General features: G+C 47.4%; 1 protein-coding gene across 5 annotated transcripts; it reads left to right on the top strand.

Annotated features, from left to right (window-relative positions):
- Window positions 1–25: 25 nt before the first annotated feature.
- Window positions 26–20693, top strand: SCAMP4 (secretory carrier membrane protein 4). 5 transcript variants are annotated; one of them, XM_030033206.2, is made up of 8 exons: window positions 26–123; window positions 5589–5656; window positions 6099–6154; window positions 8993–9121; window positions 12187–12343; window positions 15531–15632; window positions 16602–16719; window positions 17450–20693. In XM_030033206.2, exons 3-8 carry the CDS (start codon window positions 6148–6150, stop codon window positions 17624–17626), a joined length of 690 nt encoding a protein of 229 aa, XP_029889066.1. In that variant the 5' UTR covers window positions 26–123; window positions 5589–5656; window positions 6099–6147; the 3' UTR covers window positions 17627–20693. The 5 variants fall into 5 exon arrangements, with proteins under 5 accessions (XP_029889066.1, XP_029889067.1, XP_029889068.1 ...); XM_030033207.2 differs by having other exon boundaries at window positions 59–123; window positions 5586–5656; XM_030033208.2 differs by having other exon boundaries at window positions 84–132.
- The last annotated feature ends 3325 nt before the right edge of the window (window positions 20694–24018 follow it).

Genomic DNA, 24018 nt, shown 5'->3' with positions numbered 1-24018 from the left:
CGCTGGGAAATGTAGTCCTCGACGCGGCGGAGTGCCGCGGCGGCAGCCATTGGAGGGACTCTCTTTCCCAGAGCACCCCGCGGCGGGCTCGGGGGAGCGGGGCGCCGGCCGCTGCGCTTTGAGGTGGGCACGGTGAGCGCCGGGCCGGGGTCGCGGCTGCGGGGGGACGGGGAGAGGCCGGGCCGGCGGGCAGCGGGGACAGCCTCGGAGGAGGAATGGAGGGGGAGCTGGGGGTGGCCTCGGGGACTGGCGGTGTAGCGGGGCCGCCCCCGGAGGGTCGGCGGGGGCGGGGTGGGGGGGGGGTGTGACAGAGCTACCTCTGCCCTGGGGGTGTAACGGGGGCTGGCGGTGGGGCAGCGGGGAATGCCCGGGGGGGGGACACACGGGACGGGACACACACGACAGGGAGGGGGTAACGGGGACAGCAGCCCTGAGGGCAACGGCGATGGGGTTAACGGGGGCGGCGGGGGGGGGCGTTAGGGGAGGGGGTGTCGGGGGAGCCTGTGCTTGGGGAAGTATTGGGGACAGGTCAGGGGGGTTGGCGCATGTGTGGGGAAGGAATCGGGGACAGCTCTGGTGGGGGGGGGAGGGATTGGGGTCAGCTCCGGGGGGAGCAGCTATCGGGGGCAGCGTGTGCGGGCGGTGCTGGAGACAGCCCCGGCGGGGGGGGGGGGGAGGGGGTCCCGTGCCCCCCGTGGAGAACGATGGCAGGTGGGTCGAGGCTGCTGCCATCCCCTCGGGGGCTGCGAGCACCCCGGCTGCGCTCTCCATCCTCTCCCCGAGGGGCAGGGTGAGCACAGGCCAGCTGCACGGCTCCTGCAGGGGAAGTTCATGTAAGTGATTCTCCAGGGGCTGTGAGGAGCGAGGGTGAAGCTTTTTGACGTGCACGGTTTGGGTACCAGCTCTTTCACGTGTTGCCCTTGATACAGACAGAACATGGATGTTGTAATTTTATTTCCCCCTCTCTGGTCTTAGCTTTTTTGTGAGCATTAACTAGCTCAAGAAACTCTTAGCTGACCCTGTGATGAAGAGAGCAGTGAGTTAGAAATTAAACAGGTAGTTGATGGATTAATTTATCTGCTTTTTAGTGTTATTCTGGGCCAACTAATGTTGCTACTGTCTGCAGCCCAGGTCTTCTATGTGAGGCCAGTCTGAGCAGGTGACAAGCGGTGGAATAGTCTTGTGCCCTGAACACGTGTGTTTCTGTGCTTTCTGTCTTCCTCTTGAGCCTTCTGTGGTTCTGCCTCTGAGCAGCCGAGCTTTACTTCTGGAATCGGTCATACCGAAGTCAAATATTTGTCTGCTGCGGGTTCCATAGAACCTAAATTAAGGCTTCTGCCCATCTGCTGAGGCAGTAGATGTGGCTGTGTAAACAGGCTGGGAGAGACCTGAGGGGAATTGCTTCCGATTGTGCTTTCTCACCAGCTCCAGGATGGGGGGAGAGGGGGCAGCAAAATACCCTGTACAGCCAGGAGTCCCCAAGGGGCTCCCGTAACTTGGAGCTGTCTGTTGTACTGGTGTTGGAGAAGGCTAACCCTTGCTAACTTTATTGTTCCCTGTGTGTTTTCTCAGCGGCAGTGCTGCCATAAAGAGTTTCCCCATTCTCACTGGTCGTGCTGGGCGGCTTTTGGCATTACTTTTTTTGCTGGTTTTGTTGCCTCATGTAATTTGAAGCACGGCACTGCAAGCATTGCGCTGGTGTCACTGAAGGGGCAGTGTCCCACTCTGCGAGGGTTGGCAGCCTGCGGTGGGGAGAGGAAACACTATCATATACAAACTGTATCAGCTATACAGAGTCTAGGTTCATAAAGCTGAGCCAAGCGTTTTGGTGCTTTGCAGAGTGACCTCTGCTGCTTTGGGGTCTTTGGGAAGTTCCTGATAAAAGTTGGGCTCTGAATGAGACTTCAAACCAGCCTTTTCTCTTAAAACCAGTGCAGAGTCACTACTTTCTTTTTAAATACAACTGGAGAGGCATACGAGCAAGGCATTTGCTTGTCTCGGGAGCACTGGAGGCTGCGTTGATTCCCTGCCAAGCCTGGTGGTTTCAAATCCACGTCTCCGAGATCCCTGTGGGGTGCCCTTGCTTTTAGGCCATTTGCTCTTCTGAAATGTCTGGGATCTGCCGGCTTGCAGTGTGAAGTGACTTCCGAAAGCCTGGTCTCTGGTGATAACCCTCACCAGAGGGGTAAGCTTGAGCCACTTTCAGGAGGTGTGCGTTGTGCCCATGTCTTCTCATTCTGCTTGCGTTCAAATCATTAAATCATTGTCTTACAAGGGAGTGTTGGCAAGTTCTTCTGCCATTGCTGTTACATACGGATCCTGCCCCTTGATTTGCTTTTGGCAAAGTACTCTAGATTAAACCCTTGAGTACAGATCGGTGTAGAAGCTCTTAGCCTCGCTACAGTCATCATATCAGAATGAAAATATAAAAGCAGTACAGAAAATATCCTAAAGCAAGACTTCAGAAGCTGGTGAATTTTGCTGGATGGAAAGCTTAGGATGTCGGGCTCTTCTGGGTTTGGCTGGGACATCTGCACATGGCATGAGAGGAGATGGTGTCCTGTGAATCTGGTCTTAGGGGACTTGGCCCAGGTCACCAGCTGGGTTTATGGCAAAGCAGGAATGAGTTCAGCACTCCTCTTTTGGCCAGTCCTTTATTATTTCCCCTACTGCCCTTCTCTCTTTTTGGAGAAAGAAGTAGTGAGAAATAACTGAAACTTTTAAAACTATTTACTGTAATATAGGCAGAATAAACAAGGGGACTAAATAGCAACATACATGCAGTCATATAATGTGCTGCAAACAGATTGCCGCGGGTATTCCTTCACAAAATTTTCCCCAGTCAGAGATGGAATGTGTTTCACAGTCAAGTCACATTCAAAGTAATCATGTTGTTGTCCACCTAGAAAAACAGTGCTGCTTGCATACGTGTCTTGGTTTAAAGGGAAATGCTGTCTCTTAAAATGACACAGGGCATTTTGAAGAAAAGCTCCGACTGTGTCCAGTGGGCTCTTGTGAGTCATGTACATTGGACTGTAAACTTTGGAGTTATTCATTGACTGCGGATGAGCACAGTGGAAAAAGGAAGTTCACTTCACACCGTGGTTTCCTTAGCGTGTGTGGTTTTTTCCTCCCTCCGCAAATAGTGGAGTGCAGGATGTTGGGTTTTGTCTATTCCCAATTAAACTGAAAATGTTCCGGTGAATAGAGAGCTTATTTATATTTGTTGTTATCTTGCACAAATTCACGCGTGGTTGGATGATACCTGTTTATGCACCTGTTTATCTGTATTTGCTGCGAATCTATTTCCTTATGCCAGGATCTTGCAACTGGACCTTGACTTGAGGATGTTTAGGCTGCACAGTGAAATTTTCCCCCTAAAGGAGTTTTAGCCACTGGCTGTCTGAGCTGAGCAACGTCATCACTTATTAGACACAAGATTTTTTCCCTGACTTTATATCTGAGGCCTGTCATACCGAGACCCTGCAATTAAGAGTTTGCAGAAATCCTGCCCAAATTAAGTGGTGAGCTGGGGAGGTATGAAAACAGTGACTCCTGTGCAAATATATCTCAGAGCACTGAACAAAAATGTCATTGGGTTGGATCCTGGAGTCTGAGTTCAAAGGTTCAAAACCTTCAAAAGGTTTGAGCTTGCTGCTGTAGGTGTCCATGGGGTAAAGCTCCCTTTCCTTTCACCAGGAGCTAGGCTGGAGTCTCGCTGCAGCTGAACCAGTGGAAGGTCAACGCATTTCAGGAACTGATTATTCAGTGTAAAAGTTGGTTGTATGCGCTTGTCCTTGCAGAAAGAAATATTCTTAATGCTGCTTTGGGGTTCCAAATCACATCTTTCTTTAGAAAAATTGCAGCTGTTGTCCCAGGAACTTCTGTGAGATTACTCATAAAAGCAAAGGCTGCTGAAGAGAGGAATATTTGGTAGTTTCAGTCGTAGCTTCTTTACATGATAAACATAGCATCCTAGAATATCTCAAGTTGGAAGGGACCCATAAGGATCATCGCTGTCTTCAAAGCATTAAACCGTGGCTGAGATTTATTAGGAAACGGGCAGGTAAATGAGAACAACTGGGTAAGACAAGAAGGGATTGGATCACTAGAATGCTGCTTTCCATCGTCTCTGGTTTTTTTATTCATTTATATGAGTTAAAGCCACTCAACTGCACCGCAGTTGTCTTCTTGTGAAGGGAGGGCACCCAAGAGCTACTGTTTGGCCACGATGCCCCCATCAAGCCAGGAATGTGTCCCTTGGTCTTTCCTTCTGGTCCCTTTTCCAGTGGACAGACTGATGACTCCTGCCACTCTGCAGCTGTCAGACACCAGCACTGAAGCACATAAACTAAATAATCCTCTTCTGAAGGTGGACCTTACTTATTTGCTCATCTTTCAGGGAAAGATTCTTTTCTCTTAGTGCTTTAGCATAACTGGTGTTTGCGTGTCATTTGTTCTTTCCCCCAAATTTACGGATTTCAACTGGGAGCAGCTGCAAATGGGTGGAGTGAAGTTTTAATTGTATTCTTAACTGTCTTCATACTTTATTTTCTATTCACACATTTTAAAAAGGCAAAGCAAAATGCTTCCATTTCTAAATCATAAGTTATAAAACGCCTGTCAGACACTGGGTAATGTCGGTATTGTGGGAAAGCCCAGAGGCTTCAGCGGCGGTGGGGCCCCCGCATGAGAGCCTTTAACCAGGGAGTCCCAGCTCCGGAGTGACATAGCTTTCCTGTCCACACTCTATTGCCTTCTTTAGACTGGTACAGGCAAAATAATATCTTCTTCTCTATGTAGAGGTAGTTAAGCTTGTATATAACTGCATCTCTACGTACAGGAAGAATAAGCTGCCTGTACAGCTTCTTACCAGGGTGCTGTTGTCTCCACCAAGGACTGTGCTAGAGTAGCTTAATTAGAAAGGAAAGTAAATGCAACCCCAACAAAATAATTGTGCCAGTGTAAACTCTGCAACCTCCGGACCATACATGGGGCACGTAGGAGGACAGCACAGAGGTGCAGAAAAGGGAAATGAGCTGCTGTAAATCCCGAGGGCTTTGGATAGAGCGCAGCTATTCTGACCTCGGTGCTGTGGTTGCTGTCGGTGCCGGCAGCAGCAGCGTGTGGTCTTTGTTGTGTTTTTGTAGGGGCAGTTTTTAGTCTAGACTTCCTTCATTCTTGATAACTCTTGTCAGACCCTGCAGTGCTGGTTTAGAGGGTTGTTTTGTAGTATTCTGTGTTTCCATTCTGGGATTTGCAGGTAGGGTCACACGGTGTTTTTATCCTTAACGAAGAAGGGGTAGAATCAAAGCTCACCACTGACCTCTCTGCGGCTTTCATCTGTGTGATCAGTTCTGCCAAAATCTGCACCACGGCTGACGCCGAGTGAACTTTGCAGGATTTGATTCTTCCAGAATTACGGTCATGTTCCATGGTGGTAGCAGGAAGAATGGATCTGCATTTTAAGAAGGGTTGTGCAGAATTATTAAAGTAATGAGGGATGTCGGGTTTTGTGTACCAGCTGATTTTTTTTTTAACAGCAGTTTACTTCCCAGCTAACAGTGATTATCTTTTTGTTTCAGCAGCTGGGAAGGTCCACAGAGAGCCAGGAGCCAACAAATCATATCAACACCTAAATGAGGCATTAAGTCTGGTGAGCTCGTACAAATTTCTCTTCCGATGTGTGTGCTTTGCTGGGTCCTGCCCAGACCTGTCTGTCTCAACTTGTTGTCTGGCTGCAGCTGGAAGGTACACATGTTCTGGCAGTGGCTCTCTGTGCATCCTCAGCCTTTGCCAGGTGCCACTAAGAGCACATTTGTTTGCTACTGAATTATACGAGCCTTAAAAGTGGTTGACAGTGGGGTTGTGCTGAATGAGATGCTACCAGGTGGAGCTTCGTATGAACAAGGATATACTGTGATCCTTCCTGTAAGGTTCCAGCACTCCTACTTTGGGCAACTGGAGAAGAGTAGTTTGTAGTGGGAACCCCAGGCTTGCATTCTATCAAACACTGTGCTGGAGATACTCCCCATTCCAGGAGGTTCTTTGGGTGCTGGTTAGTGACATGTGCTCACCTGATTTTCTTTCTCCAATAGATCCATTGCTGTCTGTTTGAAACTTCGCCAGGGAACACTCCTAATAGAAATGGCAGGTAAGAGCACCTCAAAATATGACAACGTAGGGAGAATGGTTTCAGAAAATGTTTTTCAGTATGCTGTGATGGCTGTAATGCATCAGGTATGCGACATATGTCCCTTCCTGAGATCTTAATGATCCCTAAAGCTCTTCAGCTACTTCTCTTTTCTTGCCTTGGTCACATTCACTTTTACGCTGTATCCACTGTAGATTTGTCAGCTGAGGTTACTGTTCTAGCGATAAAGGCTCAGGTGTGACTTGTCTGAAAGTTTTATGAGGATGGAATTTATTCACAAAAACGTACATGAGAATAATTCCTTCCTTACAGAGGCTGAACAGCTTTCCACAGCGTTCCTAGCTATACTATTGATATTAATATATCTTAATTTTACTTGTAGTGAAATTAGTAACAAAATTCCTCCCAACTTTTTTAAGATAAGAGAAAGTCCAGGACTTCCATATGGCTGCTGTTCATTGGTACTACAGTTTGGTTTTTGAAAGCACGGATTGTGCTTGCTGATCTAATGTGTTGATCCTAGCCTCGATGGGAGTGCTGTAGCACTCCATGCCATGCAGTCAGACATGAAAAGGGGTATTTTCATTTGATTTCTTTTCATCTATTCTTGGAAGTAACCCAGAACAGTTGAAAACTACAGGGTCTCTGGGTGGGAGAAAGCGGTCCTCTGGCTTCTTGCAGCTGGGCAGCAACAGAGAAGAGGTATGATCCCAATCTTGCACCTAGCAAACAATTGTGGAATTATTTTGAGCATTTTGTGAGCTTGAAAAAAGACAAACTGCAGTGGCTGGTGCCCAGCAGGACAGTTGGTTTTGGCCCCACCATTCGGGGACTTCTGCACTAGAGGCTGGCAGCAGCTCTACTGCCCATGACAGATCTGTACTGTGGGAGAGAGAAAATGGAAGAGAGCAGAACCAAAGTAACTAGCTGCAGCTTCAGCTGTTGAAGAAGGACAGAACAAAATTTTCCTCATCCTTCAAAAAAAAAAAAAAAAAAGATTGTTAGAGAGTCTGCTTTTACTGTGGTTGGTTAATCTTAGTCTTACTGACTTCCCTAGGGAGCTGTGTCTTTAGCTTTAAAAGCTGTGCCCCTTTCCTTTCCTTTGACCCAGCATTGTTATGTCCTTTTGTAGGCTGCTGAGACAGACTGTCCGGGAGAAAGCCCGCTAGGTGTTTATAGCAAACAAAAAAATTAGTATGAAGAAGTCCAAATTCCTGTGGACTTTGACATCAGCTGTGGGACATCAGCGCTACATGTGGTGGGGTCAGCAGTAGGTGTTAACCAGTAACTAATCCTGGCTTTAGAGGGCATCTGAATTAATGTAAAATGCATTTAGCGGAGATGGGTGAGGAGGGGCAGAAGACTTACTTAATGTTTGTTTTTATAAGAAAAAATCTACTGAAAAGTCAAGTTGGGCTGATGACTTCAGACTTTATTCCATATTGAATTCTGATGTACTCACAGTGGGCGTTATCCTCACCATATTTTCTGTGTGAAAATATGCCTTTCCTTTACATGAAGTGAAGCCTTTTCTTTCCTAAAGCATGGCTTACAGCTTTAGACTCTTCCCTGCCAACCTTCAAATGAAGCTAAGAAGCTGCTCCTGCAAAATGTCTTCTCACACAGACATAATGGCAAGAGAAGGGGAACTCTTGTGCTGACAGTTCTTGTTCAGACATTTCCTCTCGTCTTCTGTGCCATTTGGAGGTTTTCCCAGGACATTCTTCATCTCTTCCTCTAGTTGTTTTTAATTCTGTTTACTGAGGCTGAAGTAGACTAGAAACAATTAGTCACAATGCCCTGAAATCAAACTTTAATCAGCACTGGAAGGCAAGAGCAAACATTCCCAAACATGTAGAAACCCATATCCAGGCACATATATATACACAGACAAATCTGTGCATCTGTCTAGAAGCTGACAGCAGCTTAAATGCAGAGGATTTAGGCTTTTAATTACTTGATTTTAAAACATAATTTCTTCTCAAGGTAAGGTTTTCTTCACCATATCACTTCCATTTGCTGATTTATTGCATCTGAATGCAAAGCTTTTTTCTTCCTCTTTTTTTTTCACGGAGCTTAACCTTACAGGAAAAACTTGACTTTTAAAGAAAAAAGGGTACATTCATGAGTCTTGTCACAACAAAATCATCCCTGACATCTGACTTGCCTTCCCGGAACTGGATGATAATCTGAGTACTGAATTGCAGTTTGAGATGCTTTCCAAAGGCACCCTTCCTTACTGTCACAGGGACGTATCTACTACACGTCCTAAGGCCTGATCCATGTGCCAGCAAGCCCACCTACTCAGAGCTTGTGTCTGAACATAAATCTGCTTGTCTGGCCAACTGCCAGCCTTTCCTCTTGCTTTGGTTTACTGAGAAGTTGTAACTAAAAACCTCTGTGCAGGCTGTTTCCCCCAGATGTTGCTGGCCTCTCCTCCCTTCCTGAGGAACCTATCCTGGAGCTTATTTTAAGGTTTTTGTCTTGCAGGGCCTTTCACACAACTTTACACTGATGTGTAAAGGTATCAAATCCACGTGTTGCTTATTATCTCGTTTCTATTCCTTGCTCTAAGCCTTGCATGTGCTAGTTTAAATGTTGTGTCCACTGCTGAGGGAGGAGAGCAAAGTGTTTGGTGTCCAGCGTGAGGATGAACACGCTTTGGTGAGTAACCTGAATTAGGCTAGAGCTGGAAATGGTTTTCTCTTTTGATTCTTGTGAGTCCCCTTGACCTAGGGGTCCATGGGTGTGTATTGGGAAGGTGTGGAGGATATTACACTCGCTCAGCCATATCAGAATGTTTCTGCATTCAGCTAATATCTGTGTTCTGCATTGTAGAAAAGGTGAATAACTTCCCACCGCTCCCCAAGTTTATTCCTCTGAAACCATGTTTCTACCAGAATGTTGCTGATGAAATTCCCATCGATTATCAGTCTCTGGTGAAGAGAATCTACCACGTATGGATCTGTAAGTTGAATAAGAAACCTGTGCTAGCAAAACCTATGTGTGTAGTAAAAAAATACAGATCTTGATGACTTAAGTGCTTTAAGGTTTCAACTGGAATAAGTTGATGAGAAACGATGATTCATCTTAAAATACTGTAATATAACTTTATGCCCAAATTGTAAGCTGCTGTGCCTTGAATCTTTGCCGCAGAGCTGCTGTTGAAGAAAGGAGAGAGTATCAGTGCTAGAAAAGTCTATTAGTAAATTTGAGGAGGAAAAATCCAGACCACATTTGATACCTTTATTAATGTTAAGTGATGTTTTACTCCCCAAAATAGCCTGCTTAAAGTAATTCCCAATTCACCTAAACTGAGTAGAATTTTAGGTAAGAAAATAAATATGGCCCGTATGCTTGCTACCTGTCTCCCCACCTTGCTATAGGAAGGCTGAAATTCCCCCTTGTTTGTGCCATCTACGCATTTCCCTTCCCAATTGAAGCAGTGTCTTCTAGCCGTATGCTGTCTCTTCCTTAGCTATCCATAGCCCACAAAACATTCCCCGTCCTGCTGGAGAAGGGCGCTGATCCTCTTGGTCACAGCTAGTGATTTGCTGATATTCTGTAGGAACAGACCTCCTGGCTCTGAGCTTGTGTTGTCTGGCTTAGCCATTCAAAAGCCAGTAATGAAAATTGACCATTCTTCTCCAAGGAATGAAATCGGATGAAAAATGGTGTGGCAGGCCTATAGAACCAAAGGGAATGCTTTGGAAGATTAAAAATCTTTTTGCCTTGCTTATCTTTTTTTCCCCAAATGCTTGTCATCCTATTTACCCTTCTCACTGAAGGAAAGCTTGTTTTCTGCCAGATATGCATTTGGTGGCATGGCTTTTATTCCAGATGCATAGGATGTGTGTATGAGAGAGATTTGTGTGCATAAATAATAGCATAATCTATCACTCCATTGTTCTTTCGTTATTTAGAGATGCTGAAATGAGCTCTGTAATTTTCTTGCCTGAAGAAACTGCTTGTCCCTTCAGACTAACTGGTTAAATGTTGCATGCTGTAAAGCTGCCTTTGTCTGTGACTCTCCCTAAACAAAGCGTCCCTCATTCAAGTTAATGGCAGGCTGGAAAGGTGCCAGCCATTTGGGCAACTAGTCTACGCATGGCTGAGGAGACCTGGCATTTTCATCAGGAGTTTTAAATTTCCATCTGCAGCACGCTTTCTTTTGGGGTCTCCCAGACTTTTTGGTATGGGATGGGATAGGATGGAGAGACACATATGGAGGAAGGGCAGTAAACAAGAAAAGGCCGGTGTTAAAAATGGAAACACAGAAGTCGTTGCTAGAAGGTTGAATGCTCATTACTTTAATTGGATGTGAACATTTTATTAAGGTGGATGGTGATTTGGGGAAGTCTGTACCAGAGCTCCCACTACCGGAGAACAAACTCCTACCTGACGTGCAGGGAGAACCAGAAGTTCCTTAACACTTTATAGGTGCTCTTGGCTTGGTGGCTTGTTTTTTTAAGTAACTCTTGGAGAATAAATGACTTCTGAAAATAAACATTTGGAGAAGTACAGCTAATTACTGTAGAAATGAAATTTAAATAATGAAAATTCTTTCTTCCCCCCAATATTAAGATACATCCAAACCATTGCATCTAAAACCTTGTTGTTAGCTACTCAGAAGAAATTTTCTTTGTAGTAAAACAATGTTTTGTTTTAACTCGCAAGTAATTTGTATGTCACAAGCAACAGCTGGGTTCAGATGCTCTCCATGCTAGATTCTCCTGACTGTGTTGTCAATACTATTTTATGACCACACAACTTTGCAGTTGTTAGCAGCCCGTGGGCTGTGTGAAGGCAGGTGGGTCTGTGCCAAGAGGAGGAAAGAGAAAGAGGCTAGGCTGGCGTCAGGTGTCAGAGGACCAAGCCAGTGATGTGCAGGCATGCTGCAGAGCCACCAGTTCACTTAACACGGGTGAAGAGAAATTCAGGGATTTAATTTTGACTGAATAAATGAGGCCAGCGTCCAGAGTATTACTGCGAGCTCATCACCAGGCAGTACTGAAGGATCTGTTGTGTTTGGACCCTCCACCTTCTCATTTCTCTTTATCTGTGCTAATTGATACAGGTTACCGCAAAGTTTTTTAAGTTACCACCTGTTTTCCAAAATACGAGCTTGTAATTGGGCTAAGCCTCTTCAACACTGGCAGAGCCTGGGGGGGTGCAGGGACAGCTGCAGGGAGTCCCTGGAGTATTGAGGGGAGCTCGTGGAGGAAAGCAGGGAGCCCCTGGCATGGGAACTGAGCTCAGCCTGTGAAAGCTGGGAAGTGTGCAGCCCCCCCTTTGCAGTGCTGTTGAGCTTCAGGGAAAGGGGGGACCAGCATCACTTCGTGCACGTCTCCTTAGCACAGCACTCTGGGGGCTGTTGTCAACTGTGCCTTTTTATCCAAGTGGCAGGAACAGGGATGTGAAAAGGCCTTTAAGCCACCCCTATGGTCCCATGTTCTCAGCCTGATTGGAGTTTGCTTATCCCCTTGCTCAAGGCAGCACTTACAAGCCCTGAAGCTAACTTCCAGGCTTCCTCGGAGGCCCAGGGAAGTAGAGAGAGAGCCTGCAAGGCACTGTGCTGGGTCTGTAATAGCTCCTGAAGCAGCCTCAGCAAGCACAGAGACCAAAGACATACTGCAGCTGGGTGCAGGGTGCAGGTTTTACACCCTGCTCCTCTCATAAAGGGATTTTGCTACAAATGCAAATTGAACCTAGCTCATAATTCACAATAATACTGGCCTGAGTCTTGTATTTGTCGCACTGGTTGCTACCCAGCTCTCCATCCTCTGGCAAGTCCCAAAAGAGTTTCCTCATGCCTCTGCCACAGCACTGTCTCTGGAGATAGTTGTGTCTGTGCTGCTGGCTCCTGCGGCCACGCGGGAACTTGCGACTCACTTGGAGCGGCTGCATTATTGGGCTTGAGTTTCCCACTGCAGCATGGACCCTTCCTATTATAACACCAGGTGTTTGTTTCCTTTTTGCGTGAAGATATGAAACTGCGCAACCTCATGTTCTTTCCTCTGCCCTCTTTACAGTTTACTGCATCACGCTAGTAGTGAATATAATTGCATGCCTGGCATGGTGGATCGGAGGAGGCTATGGGGTCAATTTTGGTTTGGCCATCCTTTGGCTTATCCTCTTCAGTCCCTGTGGCTATGTCTGCTGGTTCCGACCTGCGTACAAAGCCTTTCGGTAAGTAGAAGCCCATGAAGCAGTTTGTTTCGGTTTCCTCTGGGAGAGAGATGTGTTGTTATTGGGGAGTGCCCCTATGGAGATCTTTCTGTCTGGGATGAAGTTTAAGGACTTGATGTCTGAATCTCTTGTTTACTTTCGAAAGTGAAGAACAATGTGGCTACTTTTAAACACTAGATGTAGGACTGAGCGTTACCTGCCTAGGATTGCAGGTGAGCAGCAGCGAGTAGTTTTCCACTTTCATGAGGATGAAATTCATATTTTACTTAAATATCTCGAGCTTTGCAGCACCCTCATATATAGCATTAAGGTAGATACTAATTTGGTAAAGCTTCATTGAGGCTTATTTTGATGGAAGACTATTAAGTTATTAGTTTTTGAGAACTCTTCTATTTTTTGTCTCTAGATACTTGAGACCTTGGCTGCTTTGCTTTTTAGATAAAAGCAGTTCCCTGGAGCGAGTCCTTCTGAAACTCCACAAATATTTAAAGCCATCCTACATTTTCACTTTAATTAATAATCATTTGCATTTGCTCATGCTTGCAGTGGATCACAAGGCATTATTCAGACATTAATGCATAATGCTTGTCAGAGCCATGAAGGTCCCAAGCAGTTTCCAGCCTGACACAGGGAGAGGAGGCACAGAGGAGGGGAGGGACCTGCCCAGTGTCAGACTGCGGGTCACCAGCAGACCCCACACACCAGTGAGGGATTTGGACCCTGAAGGGGAAGCTCCTTCTGGTTCCCCATTACCAGAATACTCTGGATTTTGATTATTCACCAGATTCTGTGATGAGTTGGTTTAGATAACAGCAAAAGCAGCTGATAGAAATGGGAGTTGGCAGGTGGGGCCTTATCTATTTAGCACATGCTCAATTAATTGTTTAAATGCTCTTCCGAATTTACGCTTTGTATACTAACAACACTGGGCAGTTAATGCACTGGTGGTGCTTAAAACATCAGTGACTACATCATGGAGTACAGGGGAGGATTATTTCTGACGGAAACGGAAGGCCCCTGGGTTGGACTCATCTGAAAGTTTTAAAAGACGTGAAAGTACCAGCTCTGAACTCTTGCCCTCTGGGGCTGGGGTTTTGTCCCCATCCCTAGTTCAGAAACCCGAGGGCCTCCGAGTGCTGGCTAGAGCTCTGTTCAAAGAGCAATTTCCATTCTGAAGTCTGGGAAAAATTACTCCTCCCCATTGACCTCCTCTGGGCTTCACAAGGACCGTTTCTAATTATTTCTTTAATGTTGTTTGTATGTGTTTATGCAACTGAATACTGAAAGGTCCCTGAGGTTACTCTGTGTAAAGACTTCTGCAGTTAAAAAAAGAATAAGCCCTAGGGACAGACTGGCAAGCCCAGAGATCATTGACTTTGACATCAGTTGTAGAAGAGGCTTGAAAAACACTGCAGTGGGGCAGCACTGTTTCTTGTGGGACTGCAGCTAGTCGTGATTCAAGAAAGTGAGGTCAGACCCACTTGCTATGCTTGTTCAGGGAAGACGCAACCCTTCAATATTGGCATCATGTACTGCGAGGATGCTTTCGTAAAACCATCGTCATACATCTGCATCCAAAATTAAATTAGCTGCAGAGCTTTGGCACTAGGGCAAAGCTGTTGCAAATCTGCACCAGAAAGCTGGATCAGAAATCACCTTTTCTGTGTATCCTCACTAATTCCCACAGATCCTTTCAAATGAAGACTCCTCCAGCCCTTTTCAGGTTGTAGTTGCAAAAGTCTGTTTGAAGGCTCAGCTTCGAGCCTAATCCTTGTTAATTGGATTATGATAGGCACTACTGTGAACAGTCCATGTTTAAAGTATTTCTTTCACACTGCTGTACTCTGAGGTGATATTTGAAGGGCGGGATCATGAGGATACTCAGGGATGGCAAATTTCTCTTCCAGCATCTCTGTGGATATCTTTTGAAAGATAGAAGTTAACTGTACCAACACACATGGCTCAGAGTGGCAGGGGTCTGGCTGGAGGCTTTTCTACTCGTGTCAGACTAGTCAGGGTCCACTGCATTGACCTCTCCAGAGCCTGGGGTCCTGCCTCCCTCATCTCCTCTTTAGTCATTAGGGGCTAGAATTATAATACTAATAAACATTAAAATAATAACAATAATTCAAATAATAAACATTTCAATACTTTCAGGGTTTGAGCAGGAGCTGGGAATGACTGGAGCACTTTTTTAAACTCCCCCTTGCACCAAGCTGCGTCATAAGCAACTGAAGTGTTTTTTGTAAATCTGTTGTGTAAATCATGGGCCCTTTGAGTTCTTGAGAGAATGGGAATCATTTGTATCATTAAAAATGATAGTTTGGGGAGTTTTAGATGTGCCTGGGCTTACAGTGAAAGGTTGGCTCATCAACATAGCTGGTTTAATGGGATGAAGATGTTCTGCTGCAGTTCTGTGGCAGAGCCAAAACTTGGGCAAGACAGTGCTGTGCCCCAGTGCACCCATGACAGAGAGACCGTGAATGTATCTGGTCAGCCTTCTTGTTTGGGGTCATATTCGTGCTGTCTATTATACCTGCATAAATTAAAGGACCTCACGTATTCAGGACCCTCTCAACCTGAAGATGTGGAGCCTGCAAAGATGTGAAAGCATGCTTCTGCATTTCCCCAGACAGGGTACCACCTACTTCTCGCATGGCTGTTTTTCCTCCTATTATGTCCCAGTGCTGGATTATTAACCATGGACGTGTAAGTGTGATGACGAGCAGCCACTGAGACATTCCCAGCTGGAATTCTCATGCTCAATGATCACTTTTAGCATATGGGCAAAGTCTGCCTGCCAGTGTTCGGGCCTCCTCGTGCCTACTGGCCAGTGTCTGAGCTGCACAGGTGTCAGGCTGTGCTGTCTTCAGATGCTTGGTCAGAGAAATGATTCAGGCACTCTCTGTTCTGCAGGAGACCGCCTCTCCTCATGTGTCATCATATATGCAATTACTTTAGTAGAGCAATTGCAGGAGCCAGGCTTATTGGAAGTGATTAGGCGCTGATGATTCATGGATCTGTGCGCTTTCACTGTGAGGGAAAGAGGAGTAGCCTTCAAAGTACATAGCTGTAGAGCGATCTCTTCTGAGATACCACGTTTCAGGGTTTGTATGTGATGGGGTCAAACATCAGTGAAGTAACATGAGGTGCCAGTCTCCCCCTAACTTCCTCTCTTCCTTCACAGGTCGGACAGCTCATTTAATTTCATGGCCTTTTTCTTCATCTTTGGTGCACAGTTTATTCTCACGGTCCTGCAGGCGATTGGTTTCTCCGGATGGGGAGCTTGGTAAGCAGGATGCTCCTACAGTCTTATAGCTGAGCACTTGGTTCCCATGCCTGACAGTTTCAGGCTATGGGCTGTTTCCACGAACTTTTGAGAAACTGGTGGGAGTCTGTACAGGGTGGAGTGAAAGAAGGTTTCTGTTCATGGAGTACACAATTTTGTTTCCATTGCTGCTTATTGCAAGAGTTCCTGTATTGGCAGAAGTCAGATATCTTCACCTGCGTGTTCTTTTTAGCACCTACCTACAATGTCCATTTCTTTTTAACATTTAACCAGTCAGTTTCAAGATTCATCTGATCCTCTTTTAGCATTGCCCTCAAAGTATTCGCAGCACATGGTGAGCAGTGCATGATGACTCACTGTTGGCCTATAGAGCAAGTATTGTGAGAGTTGTCCTAAAATAAATGGGAGCATTTTAGTGTCTGTCCCTGGTTATGTTATAATTGTTTGGCATTTTAACTGTCTGTCTCTAGAGACTTGAGAGCAATTCCTGCTGAAACTACAAATAACAGAAAGTCCTAGCACTCTATATAGCATTTTGTTTTGTTAACTACTGATGCTCTCCAGTTGCCCTACCTGGTTATTGCCATCAAAGGAATAGAGATGTAGTGTAAATCATAGGACCCTCATGTTCTCTGATCCAAGTTCTGGTCTCTAGATGCGCAACCTCTGCACAACCAAAAGCACCTTGGGAATAAATCTTCTCTTCCCAGAGTCTGTGCAGCTGGCTGTCCCTTAAAGGCCTGAGACTGGGTTAGTGAGGCATGCTGGCAAGCGAGATTTGAGATCTTGGGGAAATACCTGCCTAAGCTGCATTTAATTGTGTCCATTTTCTTCACTGTTCTTTTAATTTTCAAGAGCTTTAAAGCTGCCTTGTAATTTCTGTGTACGAGTAAACAGTTTTTCTGATAATAAGGACACTTAAAAAAGAGAGCTATAATGATCTTCTTTCTTTCTTTGTGTTTCTCCCAGTGGATGGTTGGCAGCCATTACTTTCTTTAGCACCAATGTTGCAGCTGCTGTGTTCATGCTGTTTCCTGCCATTATGTTTACAATGTCAGCGGTTGCAATGCTCATCTGCATTTTAAGGGTAGGTGCTTCGGGTGTCTCTCTGACTTGGAGTATCCGCATTTTGTATGGCAGTAATGCGAACAGGCAGCTTAGCAGCCACTGTAAGCCATCACTGCTTTTAAAGGTTTTATAATGTCATCAATTGGTGTCTCTCAGAGTATCTAGAGGACAAATCCAGATAACACAAGACAGCTGGGGCTGGATGTTGTCACCATTTCATGTGGTGATGTTCCTTTATGTCACTCGAAGCAAGCTTCATTGCTCATTGGGATGGTCATTGATGGTAAAGGTGAAGCATGTCGAGATGGCCTGCACTGGGGACTGGGTGGCAGGATGGGAAGTGGTCCTTGGTTCCCTGCAGAAAGAAGAATTTGGAGGTAGGACTGTCTGGAAAGCTTCAGTAGACTGATGGCAGAGGAGGAGAGAAGACGGAAGCCCTGCTGAAGCAGCAGTGTCAGTTTTACAGAGGTTTCAACCCACTGGCCTGGGTTGTCTGCCTTGCTGTGGGATCCCCAACCTGAATCCCAGACTGGTGGCTGAAATGAGTTCAAGTCTTGGTTGATATTATCTGTTTGCACCTCTGTTCACTGTATTATTACATTTTCGTGCTTTTGTTCCTTGGAAATACAGCTCTTTACAGAGAGAGAAACAAATACATGATATAGTACAAAAGTGACTATAGCTCTTCTGAGCAAGAGGTGTGGGTACCTGTTGCTGACTTCCCTCTTCTTCTCTCTTTCATCCATTAGGTACATAAAATTTACCGAGGGGCTGGTGGAAGCTTTCAGAAAGCTCAGGATGAGTGGAACAGTGGCACATGGAGGAACCCCCCCAGCAGGGAGGCCCAGTACAGCAATTTTTCTGGGAACAGCCTGCCAGAGTATCCCACAGTGCCCAACTATCCCCCGGGAAACCAATGGCCTTAAGCAGCAACAGCTGCAAACTGCCTGGATTCTCTTCTTTTTGGTCTTTTTATTATTGTTATTTGAAAAGATCATTTGCATTCCCCTCCGAGCACCCCAGTCATCTTGGGGACTTTTTTGTTTTTTGTCTCCTCATCACTGCAGAAGATACGTGCTGTCAGCCCTTGCCACCTCCAGAGCACTGCACGGCCTTATCAGAAAGTTTTTTGTTTGCATTGAGTTACCAGTATTTGCCTCGTTGCAGACTGAGGAACCAACCGTTCACTGCCCTTGCTTGAGGGAATCCTCTCATGACCATACGTGAAAAAGGCTTGACTTCCTCACAACGGTGAACGCTACCACAATTGCTCCTTCTCCTGCCTCCCTGCTTAGTTTTCATCACATGCACAGCACACCGCCAAGTCATCTGTAACAAATGCAATCAGAGCATTAGTAGCAACTGGTGTTTACTCTCCCGGATGAATAATCTGGAAATTTTCTCTCTAAGGGAAATGCAACACCTAAATTATTTGGTACTAGTGATATCGAAGGTATTTGTAAAATCTACAACCTCATTTGCTTGCGCTCTCTGGCGAAGAATCCTCTAGATAATGGTGCTTGCTGTGGGTGAGTGTTGCTCAGATGTGAAGTCCACAAGAGTCCTCATTTGCCTGGCTAGGCCTATTGTTATGCTAGAAGTCTTGCTTTCCCTGCTGCCAAAATCTTTTGCCAGATCCATGTGCTTCAAAGGTGCAGATTCATCTCAGTTGGTTAATGATTGTTTGCTTAAAACCTTATTCAAAGCCCACTGGAAACTATTGAAAAGCTGGCTGATGCTGGGCTTTGGATCTGGCTACCTGGGTGATGTTCACCCTGTTACAGGTAGGCAGCATGAGATCTCTACGCCATCTAACTTCTACTTCTGTGGCATCCAGGTTTTGTGCTGACCCAAGAAATGCCCTATGGGACACACCTTGCCCTTTTGGGACACCCTTTTTTCTGGGCTCCCAGCCAGTAGCCGGATGCAAGGTAACTATTGATCTCAGTGCTGGGGCCCCTGTGTGATTTGGGAATAATTCTATTACAATGAATAGTTTTAATTCTGCCTTCTACTGATGTAGTTGAAATCCAGACATTATGCAGTGGGGTCTGGTAGACCGAGGAAAGCTTGTTAGTCCTCGTAACTGATATTAGCTCTGCAGACCTGGTCTGCGTCTGTGTAGCCAGCAGCACTTTCCTTCCATGTATGAGCAGGGAGAGAGAGATTCTTGCCTTTCTCCAAGAATAGGCTAAAGAGAGGGTCAAGCTGTTGGGAAGGATTGTTTTCCCTGAGAGCCAGCATCTGTCTCGTCGTTCATCTCCATTCTGTGCATGCACATCAGGACTCCTGTAGCCTGAGCCATCCAATTCCCCTGTGTCCTACAGCGATCCAAGCAGCAAAGGCTGCGGTTTTTTCTTCTCCCTTAACAGCCTGCTGTGAATTTTTTCAAACCTGTCAAAACTGGGAGGTCAGTTCCCAATATTTTTATAGGGAGTGAGTGTTCAAAGTCTTCGGCTCTGAAAGTTTCAGCCAATGATCCTGTGAAGGATGGAGTGCTCCACTGCGGAGACTTAGGAGGTGTTGGGCACGCCGTGGGTCAGACCCAGAGCCTGCCTGGCTTGGCAGGCTGGCGGATGGGATGCCAGAGATGTTATGGTGTAAGTGGGTTCACTCCAAATTCACACTAAGTAGCTGGAAAACAAAATTGGCTCCTGGAAAGGGACAGGGAGGTTGTCCTAGCTAGGTGGAATTGATTTGCAAGTGATCTTTTGAAAACTGTCTCTACATGTGCCTTATTAATAAAATACTAGTTCACGAAGGAGAACTCTTCCTTCCCCATCACCCCTGCAGAACTTCCCATTTGCTCTATTAACTTTTCCTGTGTCATACTGTAAATACTAAGTGAAGTACAGCTTGGAGTCTGCATGACACCTTTGTTATTAGGGCCAAAACGAAAGCAAACATGAATCAGAGGGCAGAGCCTCCCTGAATTTCCATTTACAAGCAACACTAATGCCCCACTGCAGAACCAGCCTTTTGCTGGGTCTGGGATATTTAACATGCTCCAAACACAAGGGTTTTTTTTTCTTGCGAATGTGCAATGTGCTTGTAAATACAAACGCTTGAAGCCGCCTTAACAGAACATGACCTGATCGCATTGTCAAGCTTTTAGGTGCCTTCGTCTTGTGTCAAGTGTAATTTTAAGTGTTCTTTGTCACTTGCCATCAGAAAGTGATAAAAGAACTGCCTGTCGATTAACTCCCTGGAAATACGATTGCACTACAGGGGAGTGAGGGGAGGTTAACTGGGCCGAATGCAAGATTGGCCATACTTGGAAGCCAGAACATGGTGCACCCATGTACCATGCTCCCTCCAGCCCTGCCCCTCTCCATCCTCAGCCTCTTGCCAAAATTTTTCAAAAGCGATTGGTGTCCGTCCTTTTTTTTAGTGTGTCAGGTTGGAGATTTCAAAGGAACCAAGAGGAGAAGCATTGCTAGGGACTCCACGTCCTCCTTCTCTTTTTTTTTTTTTTTTTTCTCTCTCTTCCCCTTGGATAATCTGGGGGGCTGCTTTGAAGCACCCACCTTCAGTCATGTTGAAAATGCTTGATGCAGGGAGAGGGTGTACTTAGGAACCTGCCCACGAAAATGGTTGGATGCAGACACCAAAATCGCACCCCATTAGCATACACTGTGTGAGATCTCTACAGAGCTTAAATGAACCTCTCTGGATGGGATCTGCCATCTCTCATCCCCCTCCATCCTTTTCAATGCCAGAAACCGTAATTCCAGAAAGTTGACTCAACACGCTGCCTGAACTACCGTGGCTTATTTTTTTGGACTCCTCTGTATGTTTTTAAATGTTTACATTAGATTTCTAAGACCTCTTAACACCATTAACCTGGACCTGGCTCCTGGTTTTGTTCAGCATCACGTGGCGTGTATGTGTGCGATGTTTCATGTCACTTGTGGAGCTCTGGTTTTTGTTTGTGTGTTTCTCCTGATCACAAGACAATAAATGCTCATCCTGTGCTTGATGAGAACAACTGGCCGCATTAGAGAAGTGTGTCTGTTCCTAGGTAACCGGAGTTATCTGGCAGAGGGAAATGGCGAAATCTCTATTTTCCTCCAAAGTCTCCCACCACATGTTGTTTTTTCCTTAAAAGAACAGCACGTTTATGGATGAAGCTCATCCTCTGTGCTGGGGACGGGTGCAAGAGTGGCATGCTGTGGTTTGTACTCCTACAGATGCCAGATAAGCATTTACCAAAGGTGCTGCCATTATTCTCATTTTCTAACAAAAGAAACGGAGAGCAGAGGTGTGGGTGGTGGTGAGAAAGTTGTGTCTCCTGAGCACTGGGGTCGAGGTCTTTTTCCTGGCCTCTCCTTAGCAGTGCAGAGACTCATGCTGGCCCCTTGCAGTGCTGGCTTCTGCCTTCTCCGGTTTATTGCCTGGAAGATCATTATCCCTGGAGTAAACGGGCTGTTTGACAGAAAAGGTGAGTTGAATCATTCTATTTAGCACATAGCTGAACTTATCGCCCCAAATTACCATATTGTGGCTTCATACCCCAGTCCCACTCCATAGCAGATATTTAATCCTAAAAGAGCCATTTTCATCACAGCTGCTCTATACGACATCTGCTAATCTCAATGGCTTCCTTATCTCCAGAAGCCTTGTGCCAGGTACCCCTTCCCAGCCATCAGCATCTCACTTTCACCAGCAGTGGTTCCCTACAGCTGCTCGCTGCTGTGCCAGTGATGTGTCGAGCATGAGGATGAAATGGCTTTTGCTCAGATTCTTGCTCCAGGCCCTTAAAATCTGAGCACGAGGCACAGCTTTAAGCTCCTGCTCCAGCTGCTACTCGGGCAGGTCCTTGGCACTTGGGAGCGACGAGTTGTTTGCCTCTGCCACGCTCCCTGCGCGACAGTCGGGGCTTGGCAGGACGGGCCAAGGTTCGTTAGGAATGAGCCTGAAGTGCGGGGGCGGTGGTTGTGCAGCTGAGCTCAGCCCCCCGCCCTGAGGAGCTCCCCAAAACGTCCAGGGTCTCCAGCATCAGGGTGGGGGCTCTTCACCCGGGAGTGTGTCGGACAGGACGCTGCGAGGGGCCCGGCTTTTTCTTTTGTTTGGTTCTTGATGTGTTTCTGTTGCTCTTCGGTTTCCCAGGCCCCGAACGCAAATGTTTCACGGCAGGAAGGTTTCGTCCACCCACCCCCAAGCAGCTCGTTCTTCCATGTGTGATTGAGAGTGGTTCGTTTTGTGTTGTCTGCTTGTAAATTAGCCCTAATTAACTCGTGCCCACGGGAGGAGGGCAGGGTTCATAGCTGGATGCTTTCCCAATAGAAATTCCCTGGCTTTTCTCGCTAACTTGCCAGTGCTGAGCTGGTTCCATAGCATGAGCTGTACAGGTCTCTGCAGACCACGCCTGGCACACTGCGTGTTCACCGCTGGAGATTTGCCTTGAAATAAAATCAAAACTATTTGCTTTCCCCCTTTCCCACTCCAGAGGATGGGTTAAATTCTCAAGTCAAACGTCTGAACAACTTGCGTGTTCTCAAAGTGCTTGAAATCGCCTCTTTCTGCAGCACAGGGTGGTAGGATGGTGCGAAAAGGAAACGGGAGGATGTCTCTGCCGTCGGGCACTTTGGGGGCAATTTAATTCTCTCCAGTGGCGGGACATGGGTCACAGCCCCTCACCACCCTCCTGAGCCTGTGGGAATGGGATGGCAACATCTGGGCTTTACATGCAGAGTAGGTCATTTTATTTTCCTAATTCTCTAAAATCATAGCATTTTCTTCTAGAAACAAACACCTACGAGGAAAAAGTTCTTTAGACCAATGCTGGGAGGAAAGTGTTTCCCTGGAACTGGGAGAGAATGAATTCAAGCGGCTGGAAATGCTGAAACGGGTATTTGGGGTGTGGCTGGTGACTGAAGATGCGATTCTCCCCCAAAACCACACAAAGTCATTTGCCCATTGCCTGAAAATATTTTTGGGGTGAATCTGTCCCATGCCATGAAGATGAAAGCAGTGGGATTGTACAGGGGTGCCTCCTCCCTCCAACATTACCCTGAAAGGCTCCAACAGGGATGGCTCTTGTGCCACCGAGAGAAAGAAACGATTCTTCTGGCTGTGCCCTCCTCCGCTGAGTGAGTGTGGAGAGAGAATTTTTATGGCCGAATGATTGATCAGAATAATTCCAAGACTGAAGAACGCGAAAGGTTTTTGGAGGTGGCACCAGGGGCTGTGTGCCCACCTGGCTGCTCTCCCAGCAGTTCCCACCAGCCTGCAGCTCCGTCCCCATTGCCCTCCCCTGCGAGGCAGCAGGGACGGCGGCAGCTCACTCTCCTGCTCAGCGCCAGCAGTTTTTCTCAAGGCCGTTGTCCTCAAAAAAGCTTCAATTTCTGTAAAATCCCAGCCGCCGGCTTCCCTCTGCTCCTGCAGGCCAGGGTGGTGTGGGATGGAGGAGGCTGCGGGGCTTTGCCCACCGGTACCACTGCCGCACCCCTTCTGTGGGAGCCCCCAGACCCAGTTCCCATCTCCAGAGATTGCCCCGCCGGGCCCAAGTGCCCTATAGCGGGGCCGTATGTCCTGTTGGGGCTGTACCCCACGCTGGTGCTGTACTCCAGTGGGGGGCTCAGCCCCCAGTTAGGGCCCGTCCTCTATAACTGGGTCGATGTCCCCCATAGCGGGGCCTGTCCCCTGCAGCAGGGCCGTGCCCTATACTGGGGGCTGTTCCCTGCAGTGGGGCAATACCCCACCCTGAGGACGGTGACCCTATAGAGGATCCCGGCCGCTACAGTGCTGCCATAACCCATACCGGGGGCCGCATCCTGCAGCGGGACCCATCCCCTATAGGAGACTGTTCCCTTACAGGGCACCCTATAGCGGGACCTGGCCCCTATGGCGGAAGCCGTGCCCTGTACCGGCGCCTGCGTCGTACAGGGGGTTGCAGGCAACGTGGGGGCCTGGCCCCGCAGCGGAGCTGGGCCCCGCACCGAGCCCGCCGCACCGAGCCGGGCCGGGCCCCGCTGCCGCCCGCCGGGCAGCAGGGAGTTAAAGGGAAGCCCCGCCGGTAGCTGCCAAGCGCTGCGCTGCCGTAAAGCGCCCGTCGTCTGCCGCAAAGCCGCCCTCCCGCCGCTCGCCTCAAGCCGCCTATTCTCGAACGCGCTTTACGCCAACGCCGTTGCGCCACCACCCCTCCCGTCGGCTGCGCTTGCGCCGAGCTCCGCCGGGCCTCTCCGCTCCGGAGTTGGTATTCAGGAAGGGCGCTTACGCCGGCGGCGTGGCGGGGGGCGCATGGGTGCGCGGGGAGCCTACGCCGGCGGCGTAGCGTTGTCGCTGGCTGGCCGCTGCCCGCGGAGTGGTGAGGGGA

This window comes from Aquila chrysaetos, chromosome 12 (genome assembly GCF_900496995.4).
Source record: "Aquila chrysaetos chrysaetos chromosome 12, bAquChr1.4, whole genome shotgun sequence".
NCBI lineage: Eukaryota > Metazoa > Chordata > Aves > Accipitriformes > Accipitridae > Aquila > Aquila chrysaetos.
The sequence above is the reverse complement of the archived record's forward strand: the minus strand, read 5'-3'. Positions and strand labels throughout refer to the sequence as shown.

Coding starts and splice junctions, on each gene's coding strand:
- SCAMP4 (XM_030033206.2), top strand. Junction 15,633..16,601: donor TTCTCCGGATGGGGAGCTTG/GTAAGCAGGATG, acceptor TGTTTCTCCCAG/TGGATGGTTGGCAGCCATTA. Junction 16,720..17,449: donor TGCTCATCTGCATTTTAAGG/GTAGGTGCTTCG, acceptor TTCATCCATTAG/GTACATAAAATTTACCGAGG.